This window comes from Panthera leo, chromosome D4 (assembly GCF_018350215.1).
Source record: "Panthera leo isolate Ple1 chromosome D4, P.leo_Ple1_pat1.1, whole genome shotgun sequence".
In the NCBI taxonomy this organism is placed as follows: domain Eukaryota; kingdom Metazoa; phylum Chordata; class Mammalia; order Carnivora; family Felidae; genus Panthera; species Panthera leo.
In genome coordinates this window covers 90,310,996-90,325,791 of record NC_056691.1, presented here as the reverse complement: position 1 = coordinate 90,325,791, position 14,796 = coordinate 90,310,996, and the positions used below count along the sequence as shown (strand labels likewise).

General features: G+C 60.3%; 1 protein-coding gene across 2 annotated transcripts; it reads right to left on the bottom strand.

The window, feature by feature from the left end:
* Nucleotides 1–18: 18 nt before the first annotated feature.
* Nucleotides 19–14,120, bottom strand: GTF3C5 (general transcription factor IIIC subunit 5). Of its 2 annotated transcripts, none has more exons than XM_042912779.1 (11): nucleotides 13,635–14,117; nucleotides 11,270–11,489; nucleotides 9,808–10,006; nucleotides 6,627–6,822; nucleotides 5,389–5,493; nucleotides 4,181–4,295; nucleotides 3,610–3,690; nucleotides 3,327–3,424; nucleotides 2,359–2,441; nucleotides 1,544–1,686; nucleotides 19–690 (listed from the first exon to the last, which is right to left on the bottom strand). In XM_042912779.1, exons 1-11 carry the CDS (start codon nucleotides 13,779–13,781, stop codon nucleotides 533–535), a joined length of 1,545 nt encoding a protein of 514 aa, XP_042768713.1. In that variant the 5' UTR covers nucleotides 13,782–14,117; the 3' UTR covers nucleotides 19–532. The 2 variants fall into 2 exon arrangements, with proteins under 2 accessions (XP_042768713.1, XP_042768714.1); XM_042912780.1 differs by having other exon boundaries at nucleotides 569–690; nucleotides 2,355–2,441; nucleotides 13,635–14,120.
* Between the last annotated feature and the right edge of the window lie 676 nt (nucleotides 14,121–14,796).

Genomic DNA, 14,796 nt, shown 5'->3' with positions numbered 1-14,796 from the left:
CTACTGAGACACCAAGACTCCTTGGGAAAGTGTATTTGATCGGGACGATTCCAGCTGGGCCCCAGGCGGATGGGATCCAAACGCAAGGGCCGTCTTCGCCCGTCTGTGACCGCGGAACAGCTTCCTCACGCCAGGACCATGACTGCCATCGGTCATAACCTCCAAGGCAAGAGCAGCGTCTTCAGGCCACATCGTCTCCACCGCCAGCTGTTCTCGGCCATAGAGAGGTGGTGGCCATCGGCTCAGCCCATTGGACAGTGGGCTGGCTCACGGCTGCACAGAACCAGGTCACAACCTCTGGAGGTGTCCCCAGGCACCCCGGGCCAGAGGGCATCCCGGAGCAGCAGGTGTCTGGGGCACGTGGGCAGGACCAGGGTCAATGGCACCCAGTGCCGGGGTCCCAGCTTTCCTCTGAGGGGTCTCCTAGGGCCGTTCTTGTTGCTGTGGGCAGCACTGGGGAGCCACGGCTTGTCCTGGCACCGTTACCAGTCTCGTCTGATCAAGGAGGCCCAGCCGTGGCTGTAGGTCTACGTCACACGTAGTCCAGAATCTCGGTCTCCATCTCGTTCTCGCTGCCGTCGGATGGCTTGAAGTCCTCCTCCTCCTCCTCCTCCTCGTCCTCGTCTTCCCCAGACTCGTACGTCAGCTGTTCTTTCCCGCCATCAGCCTTGGTCGGGCTGGAGAAGAGAGCTGGGGCCGGGAGACAAGGCCGTGTGTGTCCCAGCACAGGCTTCCCCGGTGACCCCCAGCCCAGCTACTGGCGGTCCCGGCCTCCAGACCAGCAATCGGGCTCCTGGAGGCCTACTGACACTTATGGGCGGCTGGGCTCAAGCCCTGGGGAAGCCGCTCTGGGGGGGGCGCGGGGGGCTGGGGGACCGGCACTCTGCAGTTTTACAAGCGCTTCAGGGGAGTATGAGGCCAAGGGCTTTGAAAACCACTTACCCCCGGAGGAGGCTAGGTGGCTTCACGGGTCCAAGGGACCCCGAGAATGCACAGGACATTTTGTGTGAGTGCTTTTCTCTGGGGAGAAGGTCCGCGGCCTCGGGAGGATTCTCCGAGAGGCCGTGTCCCAAACGGGGCCGAGGCCCCTGCTCCCATCAGCTCCGTGGAGCACAGATGGTCTGGGAGGAAGCCGTGCTCACTCTCCCCCGCCCCTCATCACACCTGCAGACCAGGAGCGCCCACTCCTCTTCCTCACACCCCCCCACACCCACTGCCCCTGCTCTCCGAGTGCAAGAAGACAGGCCGAACGTGCCCACACGTGGCTGGAAGAGGGCGGGTGGCGTCAGGGCGCAAAGCGGTGGCTCCGATGGCAGCACCAGCCCTGCTCCAGCCCGGTCCCCCGAGCCCGTCTCCTGCCTTAGCCCCCAGGCTGAGCACCGTGACGCCCACCCGTGGAGACCTGGAGGGCAGGCCGGGGGACCGGCTCCTGGCGGGGGGTGGGACGATTCCACCCGGGTGCAATTTCTTGGGGGATGGGTCCGCTAGGGAGACTTGCTCTGTCCCCAGAGCGGGGCGTCCCTTTGCCCCGATCGGCTCTCACCAGGCCTCTTGGAGCGGATGGTCTGCCGGATCATGAGGGACATGGTGTCCCTCAGGTTGTCGCTGGTCTTGGGGAGGCACCAGCCATCTCGCTCCGTGCAGCAGTTCTCGGCCCCGTCGTTGCGGTGAATGATTCTCTGTAACCTGGGGGTCAGGACGTGGCGTCTCGGGTGGGCTTTCTGCCCACAGGTGCCGTAAGGGTTTGGCAGAGGTGGGGCCGTGCCTGGAAAAACAGCACTCGGACGGCCGCGCGGGGGCGCGAGCACAGGACCGAACACCCACGGGACACTGGACACTCCCAGCCAAGGTCCTTAACCGGCGTGGCCCCCGACCCCAAGGTGCGCACAAAGCGGGATGCGGCCGCGCACGCTCTCCTGTGAGAACCCCCGGCCCTCGCCAGATTTCAGGCCGTGTCTAACGTGCTCCCGTCTCTTCCCATCCCAGCTCCCCCCACCCCTTCTTTAAACACCGTAAGAACTGGGTGAAAGGCTCCTGGGATTCTGGTCCGCTGGGGAGGATCAGGCACCGGGTCCTAGACCTCCACGGGGGCAGAGGAGGGAGAGGCCCAAGACTCAACCACAAGACACATCGGCGCCCAGCCCGGCACCGCAGCTCAGAGGCGCAGCCCAGGCGGACCCTGGAAATGGTCCCCGGCGGCCGCCAGGCTGACGCGGGAGCCCCGTGGTGCCCACCACCCCGGGCGGGGCTTCCCGCCGAGACGGGCCGAGACGGGCCGCGCGGAACAGCTTCGGGACACCTTGGTCCCGAGCCCCGCCCTCCTCACCCTGGCGTCTCAGGGCCCCTTCACGTACGTACTCTTCCACATTCAGGTCACATAACTGGTAGAACATCTGGCGATAGGGCGGCAGGGCCCCCTCCCGGAAGACGTAGACCGAGTCCTGGGGAGAGGACAGGGCGGGAAGGTGGGTCGGAGCTCTCCCCGGCCAGTCCACACCCGGCGGGCCTGGCTCTTCCTCTGGACTCAGGCGGCACAGACAGGCCAGAGGCCGGGAGTAGGCGCGCAGAGGCTCCGACTCCCCAGGAGGGGTCCCCCGGCCTCCGCGACCATGAGCCGCCTGCGTGGCCGGCCACGGTACGGTGCGGGCTGTCGCGCCAGCTTCGCGGGCCCTCGCGGTGCGCCCTCATTCCTCACCGCCTCCTACCCACCGGTCCTGTTCTGCTGCCCTGCACACTGCCCGCCCTCGCCCCCTCTGCTGCACGTGCCCCTGGCACGTGTCCCCTACGAGACAGCTGAGCCGAGGCTGGGGGTGCGACTCACAGCAGCCCGAGTGGGCGGGAGGCCCACGGAATCCCACGTCCGGTGAGCCAAGGACCCCGTAAGCCCACGAGCCCCCCGCAGCGGGGCCAGGTGGTCTGGCGTGGCCCCGCGTGCGTGTGGGCACCCGCCCCACCGGGCCGGTCCAGGTGGCGGCCACGGGCTCACAAAGGGCAGCCACACACAGCTGCCGGTGTTGCGCTCCCCGCTGACACCGGCCACTGCCTCTTTGCCCAGATGGTCAAGGCCCCCGGGGCAGGGCGGCTCACACCCTGAGCTCTCACTGTGCTCCCCAAGGCCATCCTGGAAGCTGGGAGCTGTGCAGAGGCACCAAGTGGGAAGAGCTGCCTCGGTCAAAGCCCCTCCTGGTGGCCTCGACCCGGGAGATGAGAGTATGTGCGTGTGTGTGCGCGTGTGGCCTGCACGAGGGGGGTGCCTCCTCTCCACGGTCCACTGCACCCCCAACCGGGCAGGCGGACGCTCTCCTTTGGGGCTCAGGGGCACCCACCTTGAGCTTGTACTTGTTAGAGGTCGATTTCCGCGTGCCACCTGTCCCCGACGGGCCCAGGCCCTGCTTCAGGTCATGCATGGTGACGAGCTGGCTGGCTGCAAGGGGACAGCAACAATACTTTGGAATCCGGGAGGACGTTTCTCCCCACCCCTCCTGGAGCACTGGCCCCTTGGGAAGCCCCACCGTACCCCACCCCACCCCAGCATGCTGATGCCCACCTCCCTCAGCGTCTCCGTGAGGGCAAATCAGCCTGATCCACAGGGCGAGCCGGGGCACTTACGCATCTTTTTGACAGTGATGGGGAGGCTGTAGTTGTAGGTGCTGCGCTTGGCCTTGACAGGCATATCACTCGGGGCGTAACCTGCGGACGAGGAAGGGCGTGTCGGGTGCATGCGGGTGCAGGGCCCTCCTGGCCATCAGAAGTGGCTTTGCGCTAGTCGCGCACCAGGGTTCGCTGGGGCCGGCTCCTGAGAAGGGGACTCCAGGCCCCCAGGCCCCAGCGGCCACCCTTACGGCACCGACCACACGGGACTGCGTGCTGGCGCTCTGCGTGCGCTGCCTCACTGCAGGCCTGGGGACCAGGCGGTATTGGGTGCCCGGCCCCCACCGCAGGAACCATAACAGGTGGAGGGACCGAGTGCACGAGTAACGAGTTTAGCGGCTCGAAGGCCAATGGTGGAGCTGGGACCCAGGCTGGGATCCCCATCTCTCTGCTATTCTGCAGAGATCTCACCCAGGAGGAAAAGACTTTTATCTTCGCCATAGGGATACATTCCCATTACAGAAGAGAATGCTGTAGAAAAAAAGACATTGAGAGAGAGAAAGAAAACCAAGGTGTCAGTAATTTTTACCGTATTTCATTCCACAACGGATTCGGAAGTCAAGGACTTGATAAATTTTGGCATCTGGGTTTTTTCGGGGATCATACCCGTATCGGATCCACAGGCTTCTCCAGGGGCCTGTTATCTGGGGACAAAAGGCGGGAGTGTGGGGTGGGGCCAAGGCTGGTCCCTGGCTCCCTCAGAGATGTAGGCCTGGGGGGACATGAGTTGGGGACACAGCTCTGGAACTCCACCCCGGCTCTGCCGGGTGCAGCTCTGTCACCTTGGGCAGGCCACTTGGTCTTCCTGTTCGAGAGGACAGGAGCCCCCTTTTCCATTGTTTCTGTGAGGATTAAATGAGATGATGACCCGGGAGGCTTCACCACAGTGCCTGGCACATACTAAGTGCCCAATAAATGTTACTGCCATCCTAATGGACAGGATATACTGTCCCCAAACAGTACTCCTGAAGCCCTTATGTCTAGAAAGCCTATGCTAAGAGACAGACAGCCGCTCTCTGAAGTCTGGGGTCCAAGCACAGGAGGGATGAGCCTTCTTCGTGCCCCATCTGTCATCGCTGTTATGGTCACATCTCAGGCTTGCCTCCCAGTGCTCCATGTGGGGACCCTCGGCAGGTAGGACGCCTTCCTCCAGCACCTTTGGCAACCTCAGTAATGACACCTCATCTCCGTGCCCTCCTGGACCGAGTCCAAGGTGGGTCTGCCCCACCCCCACCCCACTCTGCCCGGGTAGAATGAGCCAAGGCTGGGGGCCCTGTGGTTAGGGAGCCTGGTCTCTGCAGCCCAACAGGCTGGGGTCCCAGGGGCTGTGTCACGTGCTGGCTACAGGACCCTGGCACATCGAGGCACCTCTCTGAGCCTTGGCTCTGCCTCAGAGGAAGAAGGGAATCCTGTTGCCACCCCCAGGGAAGAACAAAGGATGTAACAGGTACACAGCATTTAACCCAGCGCCTGGTCCTTAGAAGGTTCTCGATGTGAGATCGTTTAAAAGCATACAATCCCTTTATTCAGAAGTTAGGCGATTACTCTCTAATCCTAAGATCGCCGAGGGACGGCTAGCATTGCTGAGGAGGCTGTAGGGGACCTGCCTGGGGCTGTAACAGGCCTCCCAGGGGCACCAGGACAGAGCCGCCAGCTTTGCCGTGGCTCTGGGAGGTCACAGCAGAGATCAGGGCAATCCTGGCGGGACCCAAGGCGCCAGGCTGGGCAGACACTCACCATGTAATAGGCCACGAAGGGCAGCAGAACCTTGAGCTTGTCAGGGTGGACGCTGATGTTGGCCTTGACAGCGTTACGTGACCAGATGGGACGGATTTCAAACAGCTGGGGGGGGGGGGGGGGGTCAAGGCAGAGACCGAGATGAACACCAGCAGCCTCCTGCCCCCCCCCCCCCCAACCGGCTCTGCCTCTCCGGACTGGCCCAGCCCCAAGCAGACCCTTTGGGGGAGGAGCTGGCAGAGAGCGGCTGCTGACAAGCACACGGCAGCCTCTGGGCCCGGCCGCACCCACTCACTGTCCCTGTCTTCACAGGTGGAGCCCTGCACACCCAGCACAAGTCAGGTGTGGCTGCAGGACCTCCGGACTTCCGTGTCCAGAAATGACCACGAAAGACACGGTCTCTGTCCTCATGCAGCTCACAGGGCAGTGGGGGAGGCAGACGAACAAAGAAGCCAGGGCAGGGCCAAGAGGGGGACACGCCAGCGTTCTGGGACCCCAAGCAGCTCCAGCCTAGAGGGTGGAGCCTGAGCTGGGCTATCGTAAAGGCCGAAGCGGACGGCCGGGCCCAAGAGAGGACCGCAGGAGGCCAGTGTGGCCGGTGCGTGGCAGGGCCAGGGCTGGAAGCGCCCTACGCCAGGCTGCAGACTGGACTGTGTCCAGAGAACACGGAAGGGCCTCGGACAGTGGTCCCCCAGGTACCGCCTCCAGCGACCAGTGACCGCTAGAAAGGTGTCCACACAGTCTCTTTAAGAAAAAAACCCCAAGGGAACAGTCCGCTTCAGCAAGGGAAGAGGTGAGCCTCGGCCAGCAGCAACGTGGTCTCACTGAGAACCTGCCGTCTGTGCCTGTAGAGGCAGGAGTGAGAGGCCCCGCGGCTCTCCCAGGACCTGCCAGCCAGGGGACGGGCAGAAGGCCACTCGGTCCCCTCCAGCTGCTGGGGATGAAGCACAGGAGGGGCTCCATGTGGTTTCTTGCTCCAACGATGAACAAAAGCTTCCCAAACCCGGGCTCCACTGTGAAGTCACAAGCGGACGATGTACCGATTGCTTAGCGCCCCCAAGGAACCGGCTTGTGCCGGCATGGCTTTGACGTGTGACATCTGGAGGTGAAAAGCTCCCACGTGCCGACGAACCGGTTTGAAAAAGTCAGCACGGCCGAAGGCAAAATGATGAGGGACGGGGCGGGGGGCCGGCCGGGTTCCCGGGGGGTGGTCCATGCAGAGGCCGCCCCGAGCTCACCTTCCTCAGCTCCTCCTCCACCTTCCGGTCCACCGGGTTGGTGGAGATCCGCCTCCACGTCTGCACTGCAGCCTCCAGGGGCCGCACGGGCACCTCGTCCTCCTCAAAGTTGACGAAGATGGCATTGTGGGGGCGCCGGGCCCTGCTCAGGCCGATCAGGTTCTCGCCTGAGACGGGCGGGTTGTTGTAGCCTTCCCTGGGGCAGAGAGAGCTGGCGTGGGCCCGAGTGCCGAGGAGACCCCAGGCACGGGCCTGACCGGACCAGGCAGGGAGCCCCCCGGGCTGTGACGCCAGCCGCCTGCCCGTCCGGCGGAGCAGTGAGGTCAGGGAAAGGCGCGGCCACTCGGGACACGGCTGATCAGCTGTCAGGCAACAGCCACGCTTTTATGATTCGCTTATTTAACCCCAAAACAATTCCACGAGGAAGGAACCAATTTCCTACGAGGTAACCGACAGCAGCCAGAAAGCCGCCTGGAGTCAGAGCTCGTGCGGACAGAGCCGGGACTCCCACCCGGGGAGGCTGGCCAGGGGCCCGGTGACGCCTGTCCTGCCTCCCTCCGAAAGAGCACGTTCGGCCCAGAAGCATCTCTGCAACAGGCAGGTGCAGGGAAGACGGACGTTACCGAACTACCATCATACAGCACAGAGGCTGGAAGTGAGTGAGCATTCTAACGCCGCGTCTGCTCAGGTCTCTCGTTGGGCACCAGGCCCGGCTGTCGCTGAGGGGGGAGGTCGCGAATGTCAAGCCTAGGCGAAAGCAGGGAGAACAGCCTCCAGAAGCCCCACAATCCATCACGAGCTCCAACAGTGACTGCCATCGCATCTGTACCTCACCCCAAACCCCGAGATTCTTCCGAAATACATTTTAAAGTGTGCCTGGACATCATAGGTTTTCATTCAGGTGATTGCTACCTTTTAAATTTGTTTCCATTTTACCTTAATTTTCTACACGACTACAAGGTGTACTCGTGTACAAGTGTACAAAAAACAAGGTGATTTTTCACACTGGAAAACACAATCACAAAGACGGGAGCAAGTCTGTGCCTTTTTTTGTAACATGACTCCATTAGGAACCATCCTGAACAGGTACAACATTACCCGCTTTTCAAGGCTACCCCTCGAGACCCTGACCACTCCCAAGAGGGAAGGCACGGGTGGCGGCTCACTCCAGCCCTGGCAGCCCACCGCCAGAGCACAGCAAGGAGCGGCTGCCCGCCGGGGCCCGTCGGCACAGGGAAAGGACTCCCTGCTAACTTCCTCAAGGACGAGGGACCCCCGTCAGGCCAGCCTTCCTCTGCCCGTCGTCCTGTAGGAAGCCGGACCTCCCTGGACCCACAGAGGGGCCAGCAGGGCAGAAAGATCGATGGGGGCCCTGGGAAGAAAGGCAGGTTCTTTCCATTTGCTGGAAAATCGATAAACCACATGGCGGCCAGCCTTCCTCCCTTATCACCCCGTCAGAAGCTTCAGAGCAGCTGCCTACTGGCCCTAGGGGACAGAGGGTGACTCAGCCACTGCCAGCCAGGGCCAGCAGTGCAGAGGGCCTATCTTCTTCTTCTGTGTATTCTGTCCGTCTCTGACTCTGAGAGTAAAATGCTTGGGGGATAAAAATAATCAGAACGTTTCAGAAATATGCACATGGTCTCTCCCCTAAAACTCCTGTGCCGAGGACAGCCGACTAGAACCCACACACGGAAAACTCCATCATCCCATGTGGAGGGTTGCGGGCCAGGAGGGCGCGGCTGACCCTTTCCGCTTCCAGGTGTCTGTCACGTTTTGCCCATCTAACCACCACTTGCTCCTGCAGTCAGGAGGGAGTGGGGGCTACAGATCCAACAGGCCCGAGGGCCGCGAAGAGGCTGCCGCGTGGCCTGCTTCTGGCTGGGGAGACTGCGAGCGGGCCGGAAGGGAACATGGAAGGCTCCTCGCTCTGGTGACAGAGCGGCAGGTTCAGCAGGGTCGTGTAAGAAAACAAGCCCTTCCCCGCAGGAGGCACGCAGGGTGCGTTCTCGAGGCCGCGCTGCCGGGCTGGGGCTTGAGCTCGGGCAAGCAGCAGACCGGTGCCAGCCGCTGAGGCTGCTGCCGCAGCCTGGCCTCCACTAGACAATTCTCACTACTTTGGGCTATGTCTGGAACTCTCCGTATTTTGTTAAAGGAAGAGAACATACCTTCTCCTTCGGACCAAATCTAGGCCCCTTACCATGGCCCACGAGACTCTCACCCCTACCACGCGCCCAGGCTCACTCTGCGACCACTCTGCATGTGCCAATCCTCTGTTCTAGAACGTTCTCCCTGGATCTTCACCTACCCAGCTGTGTCATCGCCCAGGTCTGTTTCAAATGTCAGCCCCTCTGGGGGCCCCCGGCCCTCAGCCCACTCACTGCCCCTTATGACCCACACCCCTTTGATCTCCTCTGAGACGTGCACCAGGCCACGGGCCCCTTGCTCACTCATCATCTGCTTGTGTTCCATCCAGCTCCCGGCCCCGCCCAGCACAGGACCTCCTATGTGCTGTGCTGTTCTCGGCTGACGCTGACGCAGGCTCCGAGGAGCGCCCCGGGCCACAACAGGCAGTCAGTGCTTGTTGATGGCAAGAGTTAGTGAGGAAAGAACATTCTCTCACCTTCTAGAGATAACTGCTCTGGGCCCAATCTTCCAGATCTTTCTAGATTTCTATGATCATACCACAGCTTACTTTCATGCTATAGAACGTGCTCCTACGCCTGCTTTCTTCACAGAGCGAGGTACCCTGGGCAAGTGCCACGTCAGTCCACGAGCCTGCTGTCTGAGGCCACGTGGTGCTCCCTGGCACAGAAGGGCTGTGATTCCATTAGCCACCTCCCTACGAATGGACTGGTCACTTGCTTATTCTACCGAACTCTGCCAGGCACTCACCCTTCTAAGTGTTTCATGCTTTTGGGGATGGGACTTCAAGGCTGAGGGTGACATCCTGATTCGCTCTCCATGGTGCGGGGAGTTCGGAGCGAGGCCTCCAGCTGGGGCACAGTCACCGGCTGCTCTGCGTCTCGAGGCACTGGAGCCACGGGCTTGAGCGAAGCCGGCAGTGTTGGCTGCCTGACTCGCGAGCGGCAGACGTGAGCCTCAGACCCAGGCCCTGTGACCGCAGGGCCCTTGCTCTGAACCCTGATGCCGTAGTGGGGGTGGGGGTGGGGGCGGGGCTTACCGGTGCTGTGTCTCCGGTCGGTAGAAATAGTCCACCGGGGTGTCCAGCCGAGAGAAGATGGGCGGGGGGATGTAGAGCGGCAGCTCCTGGTGGAAGAAACTCTCCTTCTCAGGCTTTAGCATGAGCACTTTGTCATACATAGACACGCACCTGCCGCCCGCCTCCGTGTGCACAGCCAAGTACTGGAAGTCGGACATTCCTGGAAAGAGAGGGGGCCAGATGGCGGGCACCCTTTTACCCCCTCCCAGGAACTGGCAGCTGCTATGCACCAACACCCGCGTCTTCTCAGGAGGCGTCGAGGGAGCCGTGCGGTGGGCGTTGCCAGGCAACGCTGGCGGGAGCCGAATGGACACCCTTCCGGAAACTTCTGTGCACTTGACTCCGCGCACCTGGGCTCGGGCGGAGGGGCTGAGGGCTTATGTGGGACATGAGGCTACGGTCTGGGTCAATGCTTCCTGAAACGTAACGTGCACATGCCCCACGGGGGACCCTGCGGAAGGCTGCGGGATGCTGTACCTCCCACGAGCTCCCAGGTGGGGCGGTGCTGCTGTCTGGGACGCGCACTGAGTCGAGGGGTGCTGGCTCAAGTACACAGACAGAAGATGAATCACGGAAGACCCTGCCCCAGGAAGGACGGCCCTCTTCGGTGACTACCACGTTCCACCGGAAAGACTGACGTTCAAAATGCCCAACCCAGGCCCTGGTTTCGTTTCTTGCCACTTTCTACCCCCTCTTCCTTCTCAATCTTTATTCTGGTCAGATTCTCTCCTAGAACTGCAGCTGCAACCACACGTTCCTAAGGCTCGGCTAGTAACCTGCCATGTGCCTCCTGTGTGCGCGAACCAGCCCCTTCACGGCACCCCTGACCTGGACCCTCCACGAGGGCCTAAGGAACCAGGGCCCCACACTGTTCGGACGAGAGCCCAAGGCTGAGGGAAGCCAAGCTACCCACCCAAACAGACTTGCTGTTCCTTACTTGCCCTCCTCATCCCATCCCTTACTGCCTCCTCACTGGGGCTCCCTATGGGTAGCAAACTGGATTGAGGGCCCCACGGGACACACCCAATTGGCCAAGAGTTCAAAGGAACATGAGGTCCCAAGGGGCTGAGGTGATCTGGGAAGGCTTCAGACAAGAGGCAAGACCGGCAGGGGGTCAAGCCTTAGGGAAGTTTCCAAAACCCTGAGGGTCAAAAATTGGAGGCCTGCTAATCAGCTTTATTTGGCCCTACATAATGGCCTTAAAAATTAAAAGATTACTCATAGAATCGAGCTCTTCTTAAGAATGCAGAAGGTAGAACAGCAGTGAGCCCACAGTCCACGGCCTGCACTGTCCCGCTCCACTCATGCCCCACCCGATTCCTGAGCATATATGGCCCTCTTCACTGTGTGGATGAGCCACAGAGCACCTGCAGGAATGTGGGCACAGGTCCTGAAATAAGCCCATGCAGTAAGCTGCAGTTACCTTGAAATTTATAAATGGTGGAGATGATGCCAAGCATCTCTATGTCGAATGTGACCTCGGGGTGGGCCCCAGGACCCGGCACCGCCCTCTGTCGCTTCGTCTTCCTCCTGATCCGCAGCAGCAGGCTGCTGGTACTGAAGCGGTTGGCACATACCGGGTGGCAGTAAGGGTCCTTGGGCCGGAAGTACAGCTCCAGCCTCTTGGTGGGGTCTGCATAGATCTGTGGCAAAGGCCAAGGAAGACAGTGAAGCAGTGACCGCCTAAGCAGCTGGCAGGGAGCTGCTCCTGTCTCAACAAAAGCCTGACGGTGACCCAGCTGACGAGGGAAGGGCCAGGAGGCTGATGTTTCATTCTGAGCTTTTAGTTCTCAGAAGACCCATTTTTCAAATCCGGGTGTCTGTTTTTTATGTAGGAGAGAAAATGAGGATCGTCTCTCCCTTCTGAGAGGCTGGAAAGTTGGAGATAATAACTACCAGTTAAGTGAAGCCATCACCTCTCAGATGCCTGTTTGGTGTGGGCAGTCATGCACCTCTCCCAGCAAGACTGCGGCGGGGGGGTGGGGGGGTGTCTTCTCATCCCTGAGTTTACCATGGAGGAACTGAGGTTGGCAGGGGGAGTGGCTTGTCTTGACCTTCCTACTCTAGGAACTACCTGCTCCAAAGGGTCCTGCTATTCAGACTTCCGTGCAAATGTTTCCAGGTCCAAAGGAAATGGAATCAACTAGGAACAAGTACAAGTATGGCTAAGTATCACTCCTCCTTTTGAAGTCTTGGTTCCTTCTCCTTAAAACGAGGCACTAACAGCACCCCCTCGCAGGACTGCTGTATGCAGACGTATGCAGCACACTCAGTCTGCTAAGTCATGGTAACCACTCGGCACGTGTCGCCCACACAGGGTAAGAGTAGTGTCAGCTGTGTGCGTATGAAAACACCAATGATGCTCACTGAGCCCAGATCATCTGCTCTCTAGTTTGCTGGCTCCCCAACACTAAGGACACAGCCTGGCCCTTAGGAGGTGCTCAGGAAACGTGGAGGGAAAGAAGGTTAAAAGGAGGCCCAACCCTCAGGAATCCCTTCTCGCCCAACACTGGCCTATGAGACCACGAGGCTGGGAATAACCCCAGACATGGATCTGGCAGAGGACGTGCACAAGAAGCACCGACAGAATGAACCAATGACCAGTGTCTTCTCAAAGGCTCTCACTGTAGTTGGGTACAAATATCCCTGAGGTTACTGACAGTAAGGATTCTGTGAGTACCACAGTAAAGCCAATAAATCAGGATCAAACAGCAAAACGTGACTAACAGCCTCTATGGCATCCTGTGCTTAATGACAGGTTTTCAATATTCATTAAGGAGGAGGAAGCAGCAGGTAAGAGTTCAGACTTCAGAGGGCAGACATGCATGAGTTCAAACCCCCACTGCACCACGTGGGTGTTTTTTGACCCAGCTTTTCTTACCTGGTAACTTTATCTGAAAAGTGGGAATAATGGTACCTAACTCCCTGGATTGTTGTGAAGATTCAGTCACGCATCTGACAAGTATTTTGGAGGAAGGCACTGTTATGGATGTTAGAACTATAAAAGTAAACAAGAGAGACCAAGTCCTGCTCTCATGCAGTTTACAGTCTCAGAGCCAAGCGACCAAGAAGGACAATAAACGCGGTAAAACACAATTTCAGACTGCAATTAACAGATTGAAGAGGCAGGTATGAACTGCTAAGGCCAGTTTAATTAGGGCAGAGAAGGACTCTCTACAGAAGAGACATGTCAATATTTGGTGCACGGAAAAGCACTTCCCCGGAGCCTTGCACAAGGCAAGAATTCATCCCAGCTCCCTTATTTTCCTGCAGACCTTGAACAAATTGCCTCGGTTTCCTTGTAAAATGCGGACAACGTCAGTGGCTACTGGGCAGGGTTCTAATTTGGATCGGATGTCAGTAAAGCACCTGGAACTGAGCCTGGTACCGAAGAAGTTGCTAGCCATTACTATCTTTAACCCTAACCACACACTTCATCCCCTGTCCCGTTGGCCAGCGGTCTTGATCCGCGGCGCTTGGGTCTTCTCTGTGAATGAGGACAGGGCAGCCCAGCACACCGCGGGGGCTGCAGCTGAGCTGCGCTCGGGCTGCGCCGCCGAGGCTGCGGCTCCCGGGAGGAGGGGACGGAAAGGACACCCCGCCCCTCTCGGGGTCTCCCGTCGCTCCCGCCACTCCAAGGCAAGTCTCCGCCCACTGGCCGCCCAGCGCCCTGCTCAAGCGCCGTTACCAAGGAAACCACACTTCCCTGGGCGGTCCCTCCCGCCGAGGTCCCGCGACTCCGCCCCCCCCCCCCCCGCGCGATTCCCCCTCCCACCCCAGCTTCTCACCCGGGAGACGCCCTCCTCGCCGCCCAGAGTCGGCAGCATCTTGGACACGTCGCGCACCACGCCTGGGTACTCCACGCACACCATCCGTCGCTCGCGCCGCAGGTCCACGGGGACCGCGGTCCCTGGCCCCGCGTCCGCCGCCGCCATCCCTGCACGTCTGGTCCGGCTCGTCGCGGTCCGGCCCTCCACGCGTTCCTAGGGGCCTCACCGCAGTGGTTCCGCCAAAGAATTGTTCCGGGTTCCTTCGCTGCTCGCGTCTCTCTACATCCCTGGGCTTAGCGAGACTCGAGGCCTCTGGGAGCAAAGGCCCGAGGGGAGGCCCCAAGGTTTCGGGGTGATCGACCGTCTGGTCCTCAATTCTGTGTTTAAAATGATGAGAGTACCCCGAGGGGCGGGACAACGGTTCGCCGCTCCCAGCAACCCAAGAGGGCCTCGGACTGTAAGACACCGCCCAGTTCTCGCTTTTAGCCAATGAAGCGTCTGGGGGAAGCCAGCTTCCGCCCCTTCTACTAGCTCTTAGGTTTCACCCAATGAAGAGCCAGAACTGGGCCGGGTTCCCGCCCCTTCCTAGGGCTTCTTCCAATGACGGCTCAGGAGCGGGCCCGAGGCAGACTTCCGGCCCGCCTTCCGGCGACGGACAGTCCCTGCGCTGAGTAGATTTCCGGACTGGAGCCCGCGGAGGGGTTTTCGTGGGGTTCGGGGTCCCCTCCTGCCGGCTGCTCCGGGGAGGAGTCTCCGGCGGCGGGGGGAGGTGGACCTGGAAGTGCCAGCGTGAAGACATTGCGCTTTGAATGCTCTCCTCACGTCCACGCACAGAAAAACCCCGGAGCTCGGGTCGGAAAGCGGCGTGAAGTCCCTCGTTTCTTAGTTATTAAGCGCCTACCGTGTGCTGGGAGCTACTCAGAACCTAACAGAGGAGCGGAGCGTGAAGTGAGCGGCCCTGTGGGAGACCCTGAAGCGAGGAGCATGGCCCATTCCAGGAAGTGACAGAGGACAAAACTGTAGGGAGCAGACTGGGGGACATTGAGGGAGGGGTCAGAGGTCGACATATGCCAGACAGAGCCTAAAAGTGTGTGCGTCCAACCTGTCGGCTCTTTCTGAGTGCGATGTTGAAGCGTTGAAGGGTTTTATACCGGGAGTGGCTTGATCTGACTTGTGCATG

Bases quoted from the DNA above. Each gene is read 5' to 3' on its own strand.
- GTF3C5 (XM_042912779.1), bottom strand. From the start codon at position 13,781: ATGGCGGCGGCGGACGCGGGGCCAGGGACCGCGGTCCCCGTGGACCTG. The intron at 5,494-6,626 runs GTGAGCTCGGGG...CCCCCCCCCCAG, and splicing joins TGGAGGAGGAGCTGAGGAAG to CTGTTTGAAATCCGTCCCAT. The intron at 1,687-2,358 runs GTACGTACGTGA...CCTGACCCCCAG, and splicing joins TGTGACCTGAATGTGGAAGA to GTTACAGAGAATCATTCACC.